The sequence below is a fragment of the Hipposideros armiger genome, unplaced genomic scaffold (assembly GCF_001890085.2).
Source record: "Hipposideros armiger isolate ML-2016 unplaced genomic scaffold, ASM189008v1 scaffold_88, whole genome shotgun sequence".
Lineage (NCBI taxonomy): Eukaryota > Metazoa > Chordata > Mammalia > Chiroptera > Hipposideridae > Hipposideros > Hipposideros armiger.
Window position 1 is genome coordinate 2,483,383 of NW_017731438.1, and position 14,762 is coordinate 2,498,144.

Genomic DNA, 14,762 nt, shown 5'->3' on the forward strand with positions numbered 1-14,762 from the left:
GCACTGAAAGAAATGGTGAAGGGACTTCTTCAGGCTGCAGGAAGGCGATGCCAGGTGAAGACTCCTGAGAGATGCCCAGGTCTGACGTTAGTGAGGAAGATAGGGAAGTAGAAGAAATGATTTGTGCCTCGGTGATTCTGTAGGAGTAAGGAAAAGACGATGTATTCATTCTGTCACTCACGCAACATGTATGATTAGCCACCTGCTGTGTGCCAAGCGAGTTCTAATTTCTGGGACACAAGTGAAGAAGGCGTGGCTGTTTTCCTCATGGGTGGCAGGAAAGACAGACACATGAACAAGCATGTTCTAAATGAGGTCTGTGTGTGTGCATTTCTGCTTCACCAGCTGGCCGGCTGTGTTGCCACATGCTAGCTTGCTGTGGTATCTACTGGCTCAGTGTCAGTTCTCTCTTTCAGACATCCTTCAGTCGGGGTTTCACAAAGAACATGAAACTTGAAGCTGTGAACCCCAGGAACCCAGGAGAACTCTGCGTGGCCTCTGTCGTCAGTGTGAAGGGGAGGCTGATGTGGCTTCACCTGGAAGGTACGCACAGTTAGTAATCATTCCGGAGAATTCCCTTCCGGAAAGCGCATGGTGCAGAAGACCCCGACACTTCTCAGATGTGCCCCTTTTGTGTCCTTTTTATTTAAACATCTTAAATTATTGAGTGTTCTTAAATAAGTGAAACTAATCAAATACGAATTCCTTCAGAGGCTTTTCCCTTAACTAATAATTTCATGAAATGAGATGCTGGTGTGATAATTATGTTTGGAACACAGCGGTCTTTTGACACCGATGATTATGAGTGCTAATGTCACAATTAAATTAATATGAGTCATTAAAACTGGTATTTGAGGTCTTGGTTATTATGAGGATAGAATTATATATTTGCATTTTAATGTGAATAATACCCTTTACTTTGGTTTCTTCTGTCTATGTTTAATTTTTCCTTAAAATAGTAACTGGAGAGGACTTTCTCCCCAAACATATATACATACATATATATACACCAGGATATATATATATATAGGCTTGTTTGTTTGATGGTGTTTGAACTGTTTGTTATAACTACATTTTATTTACAGTTGTAGAGAGAATTCACAGAGCAATGTCCTTTGTAAGCAAAACCTTGATCAGATTTTGGATTTAGATAGAAGACTATATTTTCTAGATGATATATTTTCAGTGAGAGAGAATTAAAATGGATTTGAGCTCTAAAGGTTTCCCATCTTTCTGTGATTTAAAATTCCTTAGATTTTTGTTTTTTTGTTTGCTTTTCAGTAGTTATTTTTAAAATGTAGATGGAAAAACAGTGAGACCTGTATATGAATAATAAAATAATGTCAGCTTTCCTGGTCCGTATTTCAAATCTTATAACATGCTCAAACCATCATTGGAATAGAAGTTTGGAAGGTCATAGCATTGCTGCTAATATCTTCATCCTTACTTTCTCAGTAAGCAAATCTAAAAAGCATTCAAAGTTTTTCGACAAACCTACCATCTCATCAATATTATGGTCTAAGAAAGTGGGAAGGGGAGGGGGCAGTGACTTTAGCTGAATGTCATAGCTGTCGTGAATTCCCAGACAGTAGCTTAAAACATTACTATGGTTTAGGAATTTCCATTTGAAATAAGAGGAAGTTCTCAAAAAGTTGATTGCTTAGTGGACTTTTAAGGAGAATGGACTCCAATTGGAATTAGCTAAAGTGCAGAAAGACACAGGCGTAATGGTGACATTTCGGTGACTACAGGAATAGAACGTGACCTTGTTTGCATTATGACATGTAAAGGTGGGTCAACTGCTCTTGGGAAAACAGGATCCCTTCTGTGATTTCGGATCCCTCACTTGGAGTTGCTACCTAATAGTATGTCAAGCCGTATACTACGAGATCGGAGTCTCATTTCCATTTATTGATTTGAAAACAAGAATGGTGAAGTGCAAAGCCCATGTTTCATCATGATTATTTAGCACATTATGGTAAAAATTCTTCAGCAGTCCTAATTTATTTAGCAGTTTGTACTTCCAGAGTGCTTCACAGCTCTTAATTACCTAACACAGGCAGCAGGAAGGGTGTCCCAAGTTTTACAGATGGGAAAATGAACAAAGCCATTAAGATATGCCTGGGGTTCAATTTCATTGCTCTTGACATCTTCTTTGCCACTTAATTCAGCAGACCCCACAGCTTCCCAATTCTTAAAAAGAACGATGAGCAACATTTAGTGTATATTTGACATTTTTGACAGTCTTGTCTCCTTGTTACTGTTTTTCTTTGGATATGAATTTCTGGTTTCTATAGCAAAGAAATGTAAGTCAGTTCATGGCAGCTCTTTTTTTTATTCTCCAGAGTGCTGTCATCTTGTAGTAATGAAAATTAGCACCAGGAAGCAGATATGAAAGTAAATTGTTCATTTTTCCAGACTGTAGGTATTTATAGAAAAAAATTTCAACAATCTGTTGAATATTATCCACCTGGAATTATTGGTTAAAATCATGTATTTGTCTCATCAAATAGAGTAAAATTCCATTCAGTTTCTTTGAACTTGGCTTGGATTTTGTTTTGGTTTTGGCCTTTACTGAACATATATATTTTGAGGGGACAGCAAGCTTACTGGCGCTTACGTCTCATTATTTCACAACATTATAATTTTGTAATGCTGTTATAATTATAAAACATTATAGTTTTGTGTGTATAGAATTTTCTTTCTTCTGTCCTGAGGACAAAATGTTACAGATCCACTTGGTCACTTTGTGGCTGTTAAAGTGTTTTTATGATGATGGTGATTCTGATTATAGACCATTTATCTGACACTTCAAATTTATGAAGGACTTCATAACAATTTATTAGTTATTTTTGTGCACCAAATTGATTTGAATTATTTTCAACACATGGCTAATTGACCACTTATAGTCATTAAAATGATCGTTTTTATTTAATATTTAACTTTTCTGGAAGCCAGATAGTCCTTTAAATGTCCATAAAGGAGCTGATGTTGAAGGGGGAGCAATGAATAAAATATATGAGATTAGTGTAATATTATTTTAGGTGCCTATTTGGAAAGCATGTCAAGCTCTCACCAGCCGCTGATAGTGAGCGATGATGGGGCTTTGTGTTTTGGAAAGGACGTTAATAGAGCTTTCTCATATGGAAACATTCCGCTTAGCTAATCGTAGCTACAGTTATGACCATTATCATTGAATATATATTGCCTTCCCTTTTAATACCTCTTGCTTTGCACCCATACACGCTGGTACATCTGTCTGCATCCTCACAATGCGAGTCAACCTCCCGTTTATTTCAGATCGTTTTTTTATGGGACAAAAAGGGGATGGGTGTTCAATTCACCCTCATAGCACATCTGCATCTTTTCATTGCCTTCCTTGGTTTCTCTTGGTGCCCATTACTATTAATATTATTTTGCCCGTACAGAAGAGATGGGATATGCTCCATATTCCTGAATATGAATTTTTTTTTAGCCTTTTAGCTGAGGCAGAAATTCCTTTCCTGTTGTAAAAGTTACGGTGACTAGCAGGCTTCGTTTCTGCTAAGCCATTTAGCTCTCTTAGTCAGTGCCACTGCAGGAACTTTTGTAGCGATCTTTAGAATGTGAGCACTGAAACCTGGTTTGGAAATTGGGAGCGCTTGTGAATGAAAACAGACTTTGCCCTTGGAATGTGGGGAGAGAAGGACGACCTCAGAGGGTTTGTTACCCGGTGTTCCCCAGTTCCATTGTGTAGAACATACTGCATAAATTTCAGTCTGTGGATCTGTGCTGGGTATAGCTTTGGACAGTAGCTTTTGAGAGTCCAGGGATTGCATCCTTTGCCTGTGAACTTCCCATTCCGTATTGACAAGCACAGAACACACAGGGTCTGGTACATATGTGGCCCCTGGTTTCCGCAGGTGACAGCCAGCCATCATGAGCCATGTGTGGACTCTGTACGTCTGTCCCTCTTGTAGAATTTCAGAGTAGGCATTTAAACACAAGACACAGTGACAATTCAAGGAAGGGTATGATCTTTCCTTTTCCCCCTGAGAAATGCGTACACTTGGGAATTGTCCAGTGGCAATGTGTGACTTTCTCTCAGCTTCATGGCTGCGGTGAGACAGGCCTTGGCACACGGTCCTGTGCTGGTTTCCTTTTCTCTGCTTGCTTTACGTTTCAGGCATCCTTGAAGGTCGGAACACAGCACAGTGCATTGCAGGACACGTCCCTGACCAGGCCAGGCTTGCAGGGACCATCTTCTCGCCCTCTTTACCTGTGACTAGTAGTGCCTTAACTCAGCTCCAGTTTGTGGCTGGGAGTGATGGTGGAAGGGTGTAGGCCTTTTACTTCTAGTGAGTGGACTTTCACATAACCCTGTTTGGTGCCCTGTTTGTCGTTTCCCTATTCTCACTCTGAGAGAGTTGTCCACGCTAAGTTCTGATTCATCTTTTCTCCAGGGTAAACCTGCAGCCATCTGCCTGGGTGGAGATGTCACCTGGCTGTGCAGAAACAGTGGGGGATGTGGAGATCTAACTGCTTTGTAGACTTTCAGCCAATCTTTTCTCAGCTCAGCCCGCCCATCCCTTTCCTCCGCTGTGCTCTATCTTGGTTCCAGGGGCCTGCATTGGCTGACTTCCTGCGTTCCTTCTCCTCTGTACGTTGTAGACGCTCAAATATCTGACGAATGAATACGTGAGTAAGTGAATGGATGAGGTAACGTACTAAGTATGGCTAATGGATATTCGTGCCTGAACCCCCTGTGGCAAAAATTGATTCCATGTCAGATTCCATAAGGATGAAGACCAAATCCAGGGTTGGCATGCAAAAGTGTTTTGATAGAGGGCCTAGCTTGTTCCTGTACCAGGTTTCTGGAAAATTACATCTACTTTAGATCAAGTGATCTTATTAGAACTGAGAAATGCTGGCACCCCTAGCATGGTCCCCAGTCACAGAACTTTTACATTTGTGGTGGGCCAGACCACTTTGGGATTCTGATGAAAGCTCTGGACACTCAGAAAAATGCATTTGCATGGGTATACAATATTTGATGCACCAAATGCATCAGATGATTCATGGGCCCTTTCAAAACAAGTCTTGGATGGACCTCCTTGGAATTCATGTACGGTCCAGTGTGTGGCTTCTAGCCACACATGGCTATTTCATTTCAAATGAAATTATAATTTCAGTTCCTCACTTGCACTCTCTTCAGCCAAGTGCTTGATTGTCACGTGAGGCCAGTGACTCCTATTTTGACAGCACAAATACAGAACCTCTCCACCCTTACAGAAAGGTGTTTTGGACAGCGCTGTTCTACATGCTGAAATCAGGTCGGAAGGAAGTTCCTCAGGCCTGTCAAGACTCAGAACTCAGATTTTCTTGGAATGTGGGGGCAGCAAAATGCAATTTACTCTGATAAATAGCTCAACACCAGGCTGTAAGTTTTCCGTATTTATTAGCGAAGATAAAATGAGTTTTTAGGATCCAGAGAACTTAGAAACTGGAAGTAGAGTCTATTTCTGCCCCAGGACCAGTCAGGAAAGCAGGAAGGGATTATAACAGGACACTAAGTGCCTACAGGGTCATTGAGAGGGCTGCAGGACAGAAGTCATGGGGCCACCACTGGCCTCCTCATTTTAAGGCCACTGTGGACTCCCATGGGAAGGAAGCTTCGATCGCTGGCCGCCACTGGCTCCAGCCCCTCTCACAACCACAAAGCTAGTGAGGAAACACTGGAACTCGAGAGACCCTTGAAGCTCGTGAATAGATATGGATGTACCAAGTCCGGCTGCTAACAGTCTCTGTGACCTTGCTTTGCCACCAGCCATAACAGCAGGAAGGTTGCCTCTGCCTCAGTCTGTCCTTCGAAGCTCCCACAAGTAGATATCATTAGTGGAACCCATTTTGAACCCAGTACTCTGTCGTGCAAGGGCGTCTGAAAGTTTAATTTTCCAGGTCTCCATCCCCTGCAGGCAGAGAGGACTGTGGGAGAAAGGGTGCTGAGAGCCAATTAGCTATAACCAGCATTCCATCTTTCTCCTTAATTATAAAAGAAAACTTGGTTTTGTGGAAATCAGAATATACAAGATCTTAGATTACATAATGAAATGATGGGGGCTTATTCTTTTCATCAAGATAGCTGATAAACAATAAGTATCATTTTAAAAATTAAGTAATAATACAAGATATGCCTTGTTAGCTCACCTCATAGGTTGAGGGCAGCAGTGGGTAAACACAGGCACACGGTGTAATGACTTACACACCTGATATGGTGGGTATCATAGCCCTCTTGTTACTTAGTAATTCCCTTCTCTGTCTCCATTTCCCCCTCACGCTCAGTTTTCTCTTCCTCTTGTTAAGAAGGTTAATAGCAATTCTCCATCTCTTGCTTTGGTTGGTTGGGTTTTGTTTTTTACTGAGAATGTTTTCTTTTTCTGTAAGCTTCTCTGCAATCATTTGTAATTCTCTGTCTCTAGGTTGGTTCTGTCCCATTTCTTCTTTGCAGCATTTGACCTACGTTGATCCCTCCTTCAAAGTCTCCCCTCTGTCTTTTCCGGAATACTGGCTGGGCAGGTTTCTCTTCCCCAGTGACTTTTCCTTAGATGAGTGTTCTGGGTTTCATCTTTGTTCTGCTTTCCTCACACGTAAAGGTCAGAATTCTTCAAAGTCCTTTTCTTCCCTGGTGCCCGTACAATCTCATTTTTCTCTGTGACTTCAAGTAGCAATTTAGTGTTGACACATCCAGATACCTGCCACTCACAGGAAACACATTCAGAACTCCCATTTTCATCTACCCACAAAGCATCCATGTGGACACAATTTCCCAACCAGACGTCACCGTTCTGGGCCCCACATTTGCTCTTCTCTTCGAATTTCCCACCTGACCTAATGGCACCATTATTTTACCCCCATTAGAAAGCATGAAGTCATCATCCAAGTTAGAAAGAAACTCTAGAGTAACTCTTGTCTGTGTTCCCCCACTGACCCCATGACTAGGGAGTTACTTCAGTGCCCCAGGGCCCCTTCTTCCTCTCTGTCTGTCTCTTCTCATTGCCGCACTCTAGTTCAGGTCCTCATCTCTTACTCCTAGGATTTCAGTAGTCTCCTAATTGCTTTCTCTCTTCACGGGGCTCTAAGAGTTGGCTTTGTAAAGCCACTGCTTTCCTCTAACATTCAAAGAGTCTGTGTTTCTGAAGAAGTAAAGACTCGAATTCCATAACATGGCATTCAGCCACCCCCTCCCGACAAACACTTCTGAAATGTGTGGTCTTGAGTACACTGTGAGCTTAAAAGCTTTCATTATGTGTACAGCTCCATAAAATGTATATAATAATGGATTCTACCTTGTAGGATGGTTGTGGAAATTGACTGAGTAGATTAATGCCTATTTAATCTACTATTTGGCACGTAGTATTAAGGGCCCAGGAAGCAGAGGTGGTGATGAGCAAAACTTCATTTCAACTTCACCTCCCAGCATGGAGCCTATACTCCACTTCCTGTGTCTGTAGATGTCCTGATGTTGACTTTGGCACTGGGGCCATTACACGGGGCTGTGCTTCCCATCTTTGCCTATCACATAGCACGGTGTTTGTACACAAGCTCATGTACACTTTGCTCACTCAGTGCTTGCTGGATAGACTTGAGGAATAAATAAAATCTGTATTCCTGAACGAGAATGCCATTTAGGACACAGCATTCCCTTAGGAACTGCTATTTTGTGAACCGAATTTGGAGACACTGAGGTATTTTATACTCGTAAGCTAAAATTCAAAAACTCCTTGGTCAGTTTTCTCATATGCTTGGGTCAGTTCTAGGAACTACCTTCCATATCATAATTAGTGGGAATCCTACTAAGATGCACATTCCTGGGGCTACCACAGACTTAGGGCACCCCTAGAGCAGGGCCTGGGGATCTGCATTTTAAAGTCACCCTCCCCAGATGATTCTATGCACACAGTCGAAAGTACTCCAGGGGATCGAATGGGCCAAGTGTGGTGTGGTTCAAAGAAACCTATGTGAGGCAGCCTATCAGGTTTAGGAGACCAGGTGCAGAAAGCTGCCCCTTAAGCCTTCCTGGAATTTGTGAAAAACTCAGGTGATGGATAGCATTTCACAGACACTTGCAAAAATCAAACAAAGGAAACTGCAAATGTGAAAACAATTACATTTCAAGCTGCTGTGGGTGGTTTAAAAAGAGGTATTGGTCTGCACGAGACCGTTTCTGGAGAAGCTGCTTGGATCACATGGGAGCAGTATTTCCTGCAGAGTTAGAGAAGGTGGCCCCTTGGTGGGAGCTCTCCACGTAACAGGCCTTTCATACTCCTGGATGTGTTTTGTCCCAAAGGCCCATGCTAGGTCGTGGGTGTCCGGCCAGTAACAGAACTGGCTCTGACTGTCTTACACAAAATGGGCATTTGGAGGAAGGCTTTTTGATTGGAAGGCAAAGCCTCCAGAAGGCTTTGCAGCAGGAATCAAAGCAGAGCACCTTTTCGTTCAAGAGGCCTGAGCCCGACAACATCTGCCTGCAGGTGGGGTAATGTGTCTCCTTCCCCTTCCGTGGTAGGAGGCAGTGGCTGCCTCATCGTGGAATTCTGCACAAGGGATGGGGGACCCTAAGAGGAATGAGACAGATCCTAGCCAGACCAGAAACAGAAACGAGAGCAAGAGAAAGCTGCCTACCTCAAATATTTTCTATGGCTCTGGAGCTAGACTGCTTAGGTTCGAATCCTGGATCTGCCACTTGCTGGCTGTTTGATCTTTTTCTGTGCCTCAGTTTACTCATCCATAAAATGAGGATGAAAACAATCCTTATCTTTTAGGGTCATGGCGAGGATTAAACACTTGGAAAAGTGTCTGGCCTGTAGTAAGTGCTGTACGTATTTGCAGTGTCCTAAGGGTATCTCTCTGTCTCTCCATACACACACTTCACTGGCATGTGTGTGGTTTTCCTTTAGATTGTCTGTTTTCTGTCATATCTTGACCTTGCCAGCCACAGTTTTGCTCCTGACTTTATTCTGTAGGAATTGAGCTCCGGAGCTGACGAGGGGATGCTCTAAATCTTATTCCTAGACAGACACCTGCAGATGGAAGGGAAGAAGCCTGACAGGTGGCCTGTGGGCTTTCCAGCATCCAGGCCTTGGTTGCTCACGGATAATCAACTAGCTTTTCATTCTTCTAGTGCTTTACCTTTGAGCCGCACACTGAGCCCATCACAATTTGGGGTGACCTTTAACTGTTAATGAGGGTACTGCGGAAGGTTAACTTGTTTCCTTAAATACCTCTTCCCTTTCTTCTCATCCCTGCTTGTAACTGAAATGCAGGGGCTGTTCCAATTCTGTTACTGGAGTCAGTGAAAACCATTTACCTTCCACAGGCCTCTCCCCTCACACCCCTCCGGCCTCTGGTCCCCCAGCAGCATCTCGCACCCCCATGCTAGCTCATGCGTGCTCTCTTCCTTAACTTGCTGGGAATGGAGCAATTATGTCACATCAGGAGTTTGGTAAGGTTGTGTTTCTAAGAAGATACTTCAGCGTCATCACAAGCTGTCTCCTTTTTTTTTTTTTTCGTGCTGATGTTCTGAATAGAACAAATCACTGATTCTATTGCAGTGCCCTGAGTCATCTGCTGGATTAAGCCATGACACAGTCTCTGCAGTTAGAAGGGCAAGTGGCACTTTGTGGCAGTGGATGGTATCTGCTGCTCTGGGGACAAAGTCTCCAGATACAGCAAATTGCGAAACTACTTTAAGGTTCCAAAGTGATTCTTACTTGTACATTCGCTTTGCGAGTCTGGAAAGTCCTTCTCCTCTTAGTAGTGACATGATTCACAGGTTAGCTTTATTTCTTTTTAAGGTAACTTGTCCCTCATTAATTAATCTGACCTCTGTGACAATACCGTATTCATGTGTGAGACCCCTTCTTTCTTCTCTGAATATCTTGTGTTGTTATTGTGGTGATAAGTGAGTTGTGATTGTAAAACAGGTAATTCATTCACAAGGGCCAACAATAACATAAAAGGATCTTTGGTCAGATTCTCTCTCCCAGCCCTGTTCCCCCCAGCCCCCTGTCACTCAGTTCCTGTCCCAGCAAACACCTGCTATATTGGTATTTTGCATTTCCTTTCAGATTTATCTCACGTACATATAAATATATGTTATTTTCTCCCTTTTAAACAGATGGTAGCATACTATGTATACACAGTGTTCTGTACCTGGCTGAATACTGTATATTTAACAATCCATATACGAGTATGTTGTTACATGTAAGTATATAAAGAGGTTTCTCATACTTTTTTTTTTTTTTACTTTTTTTTTATAGTGGCATTATATTCCATCAATAACTTAAATTCTTCCCCATAAATGGAAGTTGAGGCTTCCTGATAGTTTTTGAGATGAAGGCTCTGGATAAGCATGAATTGAGTAGAACCCATATTGACTTGATGCAGCTGAAACAAAGTCAGAGTTTGAACACATTCTTGTGTTGTTCGTAAGAGATTTTTCTATGAAATGATAATATTGCAGTGGCCTTCATGGAACACCTAGCTTTGCAGAGGTAGTTTGGGCAATCCTGGAAAGCAACATTGCGTACATTTTTAATGGATTATTTTGTAAACTACTGGGTCGCTAATCTCAGAAAATAAAGGGTCTGTGTTTTAAAAGACTATTCTAAGTCCAGCCAGATGTATTTAGATTCATAAAGTTTATAAAGGGGAAATAAAGAATTGGTACCCATCATAGAATTTAGAAAAGCTTCAGCATTAGGAAAACTTTCCTGGATGATAAATAACCCACTTTTCCATTAGTTCTTGTTTAATACATGCCTTAATGGGCCAGATTTGGGGGTGAAAGGAAGGCAGGACTATAACCTTCTTGAGTATATACAGTAGTTGACATATTGTAGCTCATGAATATTTGTTTAATGGTTGGAAAGCATGAGCAAAGTATTTTAAAGCACTGTACAGGCAGCCTTAGAAATATATTAATGTATACATTGTTACGGAAGTGTATATATTAAAGTATTAATATGATGTGATATTTGAACCAGCACTACATTGGAAGACAAAGTCGTAATTCAGGAAGGAATAAGCTATCAAGTTCACTTTATGCTTCCTTTTGAAGTACTACTTTGACCTTGAAAATCTTGTTTGTAGCCAGACATAAATCTGGAAATACAGATATATCTGGTAGATGAAATCAGCCTGTTAGCAAAATTGTTGAGTAGCTAAGGAACAGGCTATTTTTGTGAGTCTGAAAATAGAACATGCCCTGTGAAATGGGAAAACAGCCCAGTGACTCTCTTTATTGCACTCTTCGGAGAATCATGTACCCTTTCAGGACAAGAAAAATCACCTCCACATTTGAAGTTACTTGGAGAGTTTCTTTACCTTTGGTTTGTTTTGGATGTCTTTTTATTTATTTGGTGATTTCTTTGACAACTAGGTTCAATATTGGCTGCCTTGATCTTAAACAATCACACAGCTAGATGTTTCTCCAGCACAGTTGGTTTATTTGAGAACCACAAAGATTTGTAATTTGGGACATGTGGTCTAATGGCGAACCAGGAAAATCCAGAAACAAGGGAGAAAAACATTCTTTTAAGGGGACAGTTGTAAACGAAGAGTTCATTGGAGGAAACTGAACGTTCAAAGTATAGTGACTTCCCATTGGCTGAGCTGTTACTGGGCAAATAGGAATCTTCCTCCAGCCCAGGTAGTAAAGTAGTATCACTTCCTGTCGGAGATGCGAAGTACGGCTCTTCCTGTTGGGGCGACTTCCTGTTGGGTCCTCTTCCTGTTGGGGTCAGTAGTGCATATTGAGTCACGTGAGCATGAGAGTTTGTCTGGCCTCCATTTTAAACGGTGTGTCCGTTTGTTTTCACAATTCGGTTATATAATATGAGACAGAAACAATTTCTAGTCATTCAGCTGTGTTGAAAAAATCATCCCTGTAAGTTGCTTGCATTCGTTTAGCTGATGTATCTTTTAAATTATAGGAGCATCAAGCAAAAGGCAGGATTGATCATCGGTAATTGCTTTCTTTGAAGAAAAAAAATCAAATTCAGAGTGGCTAATGGCACTGATAATATGTGTGCGTGACAATCTGCTGAAAGAGCGTTCAGGGCACTTTATACACTTTATATTGGTTTAGCACTAAATTGGGAACCTTTGTTTTCAAATAACATGCTCCGTTTTCACAATATCTACTAGATGGTGAGAAGAGGTTGGGAACCAATGTAACTGTAGTGAACGCCAGAGTTAAAAAGGGTTGGACCATTTTGTGTTTGTTGGTGTTTAGCCTTACGAAGTGAGGATTCAGAATCCATCACACGTTGTGTGATGACGGGGACGTGTGAGGGCTCCTTCGGTGTTACTTCCATCTTGATTCTCAGTCAAGAAACCGAGACCGAGCAAGATTAAGTGTCAGAGCCAGTGAGTCACTGTTAAGAACCTTTTGATTCTTGGTTCCAAAGTGCCTTTCCTTAGAGTTTTTTTTTTTTTCTTAAGAACTATTGATTCCGTGTAGAATTTTCTTCTTTTCACTGGTTTGCTGGGTTTCAAATTTATTCTCTCAGTGGCCAGAGCGCCTTGAAACTTTAGCTAAGGTTGCATCCAGGTCTCGTTTCTTTTTCAGAGCCTCAGCTATGACGCTGATTATTACGATTAGGAAACAGGATGTGATAGGTTGGCAGACCCCCGTTCAAAAGACAGTAGTACGTAAATGACGTTGCTGTGACACGTGGCAAAAGTCGGCTGGCCACAAACTGAGTGCAAAATACATAATCCCAGTGAAACTGATAAGGGAACACGTTCCCTGGAGAATCCGTGTCATCTGTGTTTGCTGCTCTTAAGTGGTGTTATAGAGTCTTTTTTTTTTTTTTAAGATTTTTATTGGGGATTTTGGGGGATGGGAACAGCGCTGGGGAATTGGGGGAAGGGAAACAGACAAGTTGCTGTCATCTTTGTTCTTCTGTCTAGTTGTGGAGGACGTCGCTTCACTGGCCCAAGTTGGCACCATCATTGCACTCCTCCCGGGCGAGGCAGATCAGTCGCCGGCTTCTGGACGGCCGCTCACTGCGGCTGCTGGCCGCTCACGCTGGCTGCTGGCTACACATGGTAGTGTCACTGGCCCTCATATGTGGGATCCGAACCGGGGCCCTCTGGCGTCCCAAGCCAGTTCTTAACCATCGCGCCACTCGGCCGGCCCAATAGAGTCTTACTAGTTCCTTTCAACAGTGACGTTTCACTTTCTTCTGTTGACCATTGACCTTCCCTTGGTGTTGGGTGAAACGTGGGCCCTGTGGCCCCACCGCACAATCAGCCACAGCCTTCCATTTCAAAGCTTCTCTTAGGAAAAGAGGGGACTCGTTCCCTCTTCCAGCTTTTCCGGCTTGGAGGCCAGTTGTTCCTCGGTTACTTCCTCCTCCCGTTTTCAGCGGGAAGTGCCTCTCTTTTCCAGACCCCCGCTTTATTTGAACCCCTTGTACTCTTGCTGTGTTATAACTCAGGCACTTATATCTGTCATAAGACCGCTGTTGGTTTCATGTGTAACATTCAGTCTCAGGGATGCTCTGTATGTCCCTTTCTTCCTCAGTGCCTTTGTGGGTAAAGCCTGTCTGTACCTGTCGTCTTGACTTTCTAATGCAGGTCTGCAGACTCCCGCTCCAGAATTTATTGTTGACGTTGAATCCATGGACATCTTCCCGGTGGGCTGGTGTGAAGCGAATTCGTACCCTCTGACCACACCACACAAAACAGCCTGTGAGTATCACCCAGTCTGGAGCTTGGGCGGGTAACATCTGGGGTCGGGGTGAATGAATAGGCTGTTTTGTAAAGGTAGTGTGGACAAATTGTGAAAATTTACAACAAAAAAAAAAAAGACTTTAGATTTTCCATAGAGCGCCAATATTTTTATCTCGTTTATCCTTGAAGTATCCGCGTGAGATGAATATTTGGAAGCATTTCACAGGCTGACGGTGACAAACTAAGTCACGGTGATGAGACAGTTGAAGGCACAGGCTCAATATCTGGACTCTTCACTCCCAGTTTTACATGCAGTTCATTATTTTGATTAAAAAAATTTAAGCTAAATACTATATTTTTATGTTATATCTCAGAAAGGACTACTTTTTCTCATGAGGTTTCCCCTAAAAGGGTCATCATTGGTCCCGGTCATTTATTGACCTAGATATAAACACTGAGCTACTCTTATGACTAAGCAACCCGTGAGATTTCAACTGTACTTTATGTCACATCCTTCTGATCACAGAAATACCAAATTAAAACAATACTAGTAGTTAAACAACCCAGCAGCACACATACTTCTATATACAACAGTGTGTTTTAACGTATGTTGTTATAGGTCATTATCATGAAATGGTGCTGTTGAAAAATCTTCAGACCTAATAAATCTTACCATTCATTACTCTACCCCAGGGGTTAGCAAACTTTTGAGACAGAACTACCTAAAGAGCCGCATGTGGCTCGCGAGCGAGCTGCAATTTGCCAACCCCTGCTTTATCTACCCTAAGGTGTATCAAAAAATTACCATATTTCCCCATGTATAAGACGCACCCCTTTTCGAAAAATTTGGGGTGTAAAAACCGGGTGCATCTTATACGGTGGTTGTAGATTTTTTTACTTGCATTTCCCACTTTTTTTGCGCTTCTTGTTGCACCCATACAACCACTGTATAAGATGCACCCAGTTTTTACACCCCAAATTTTTCGAAGAAGGGTGCGTCTTATACATGGGGAGATATGGTGTTTAAAATTGTGGGTCCTTAA

General features: G+C 42.2%; 1 protein-coding gene across 1 annotated transcript in view; it reads left to right on the top strand.

The window, feature by feature from the left end:
• The window catches only part of SFMBT2 (Scm like with four mbt domains 2), a 209,111-nt gene that overhangs the window by 156,043 nt on the left and 38,306 nt on the right, over positions 1–14,762 (top strand). The window contains exons 10-11 of the mRNA XM_019644530.1: positions 417–543; positions 13,624–13,737. Of these exons, the coding sequence (XP_019500075.1) occupies positions 417–543; positions 13,624–13,737 (241 nt within the window). The remainder of the gene's footprint in view (positions 1–416; positions 544–13,623; positions 13,738–14,762) is intronic.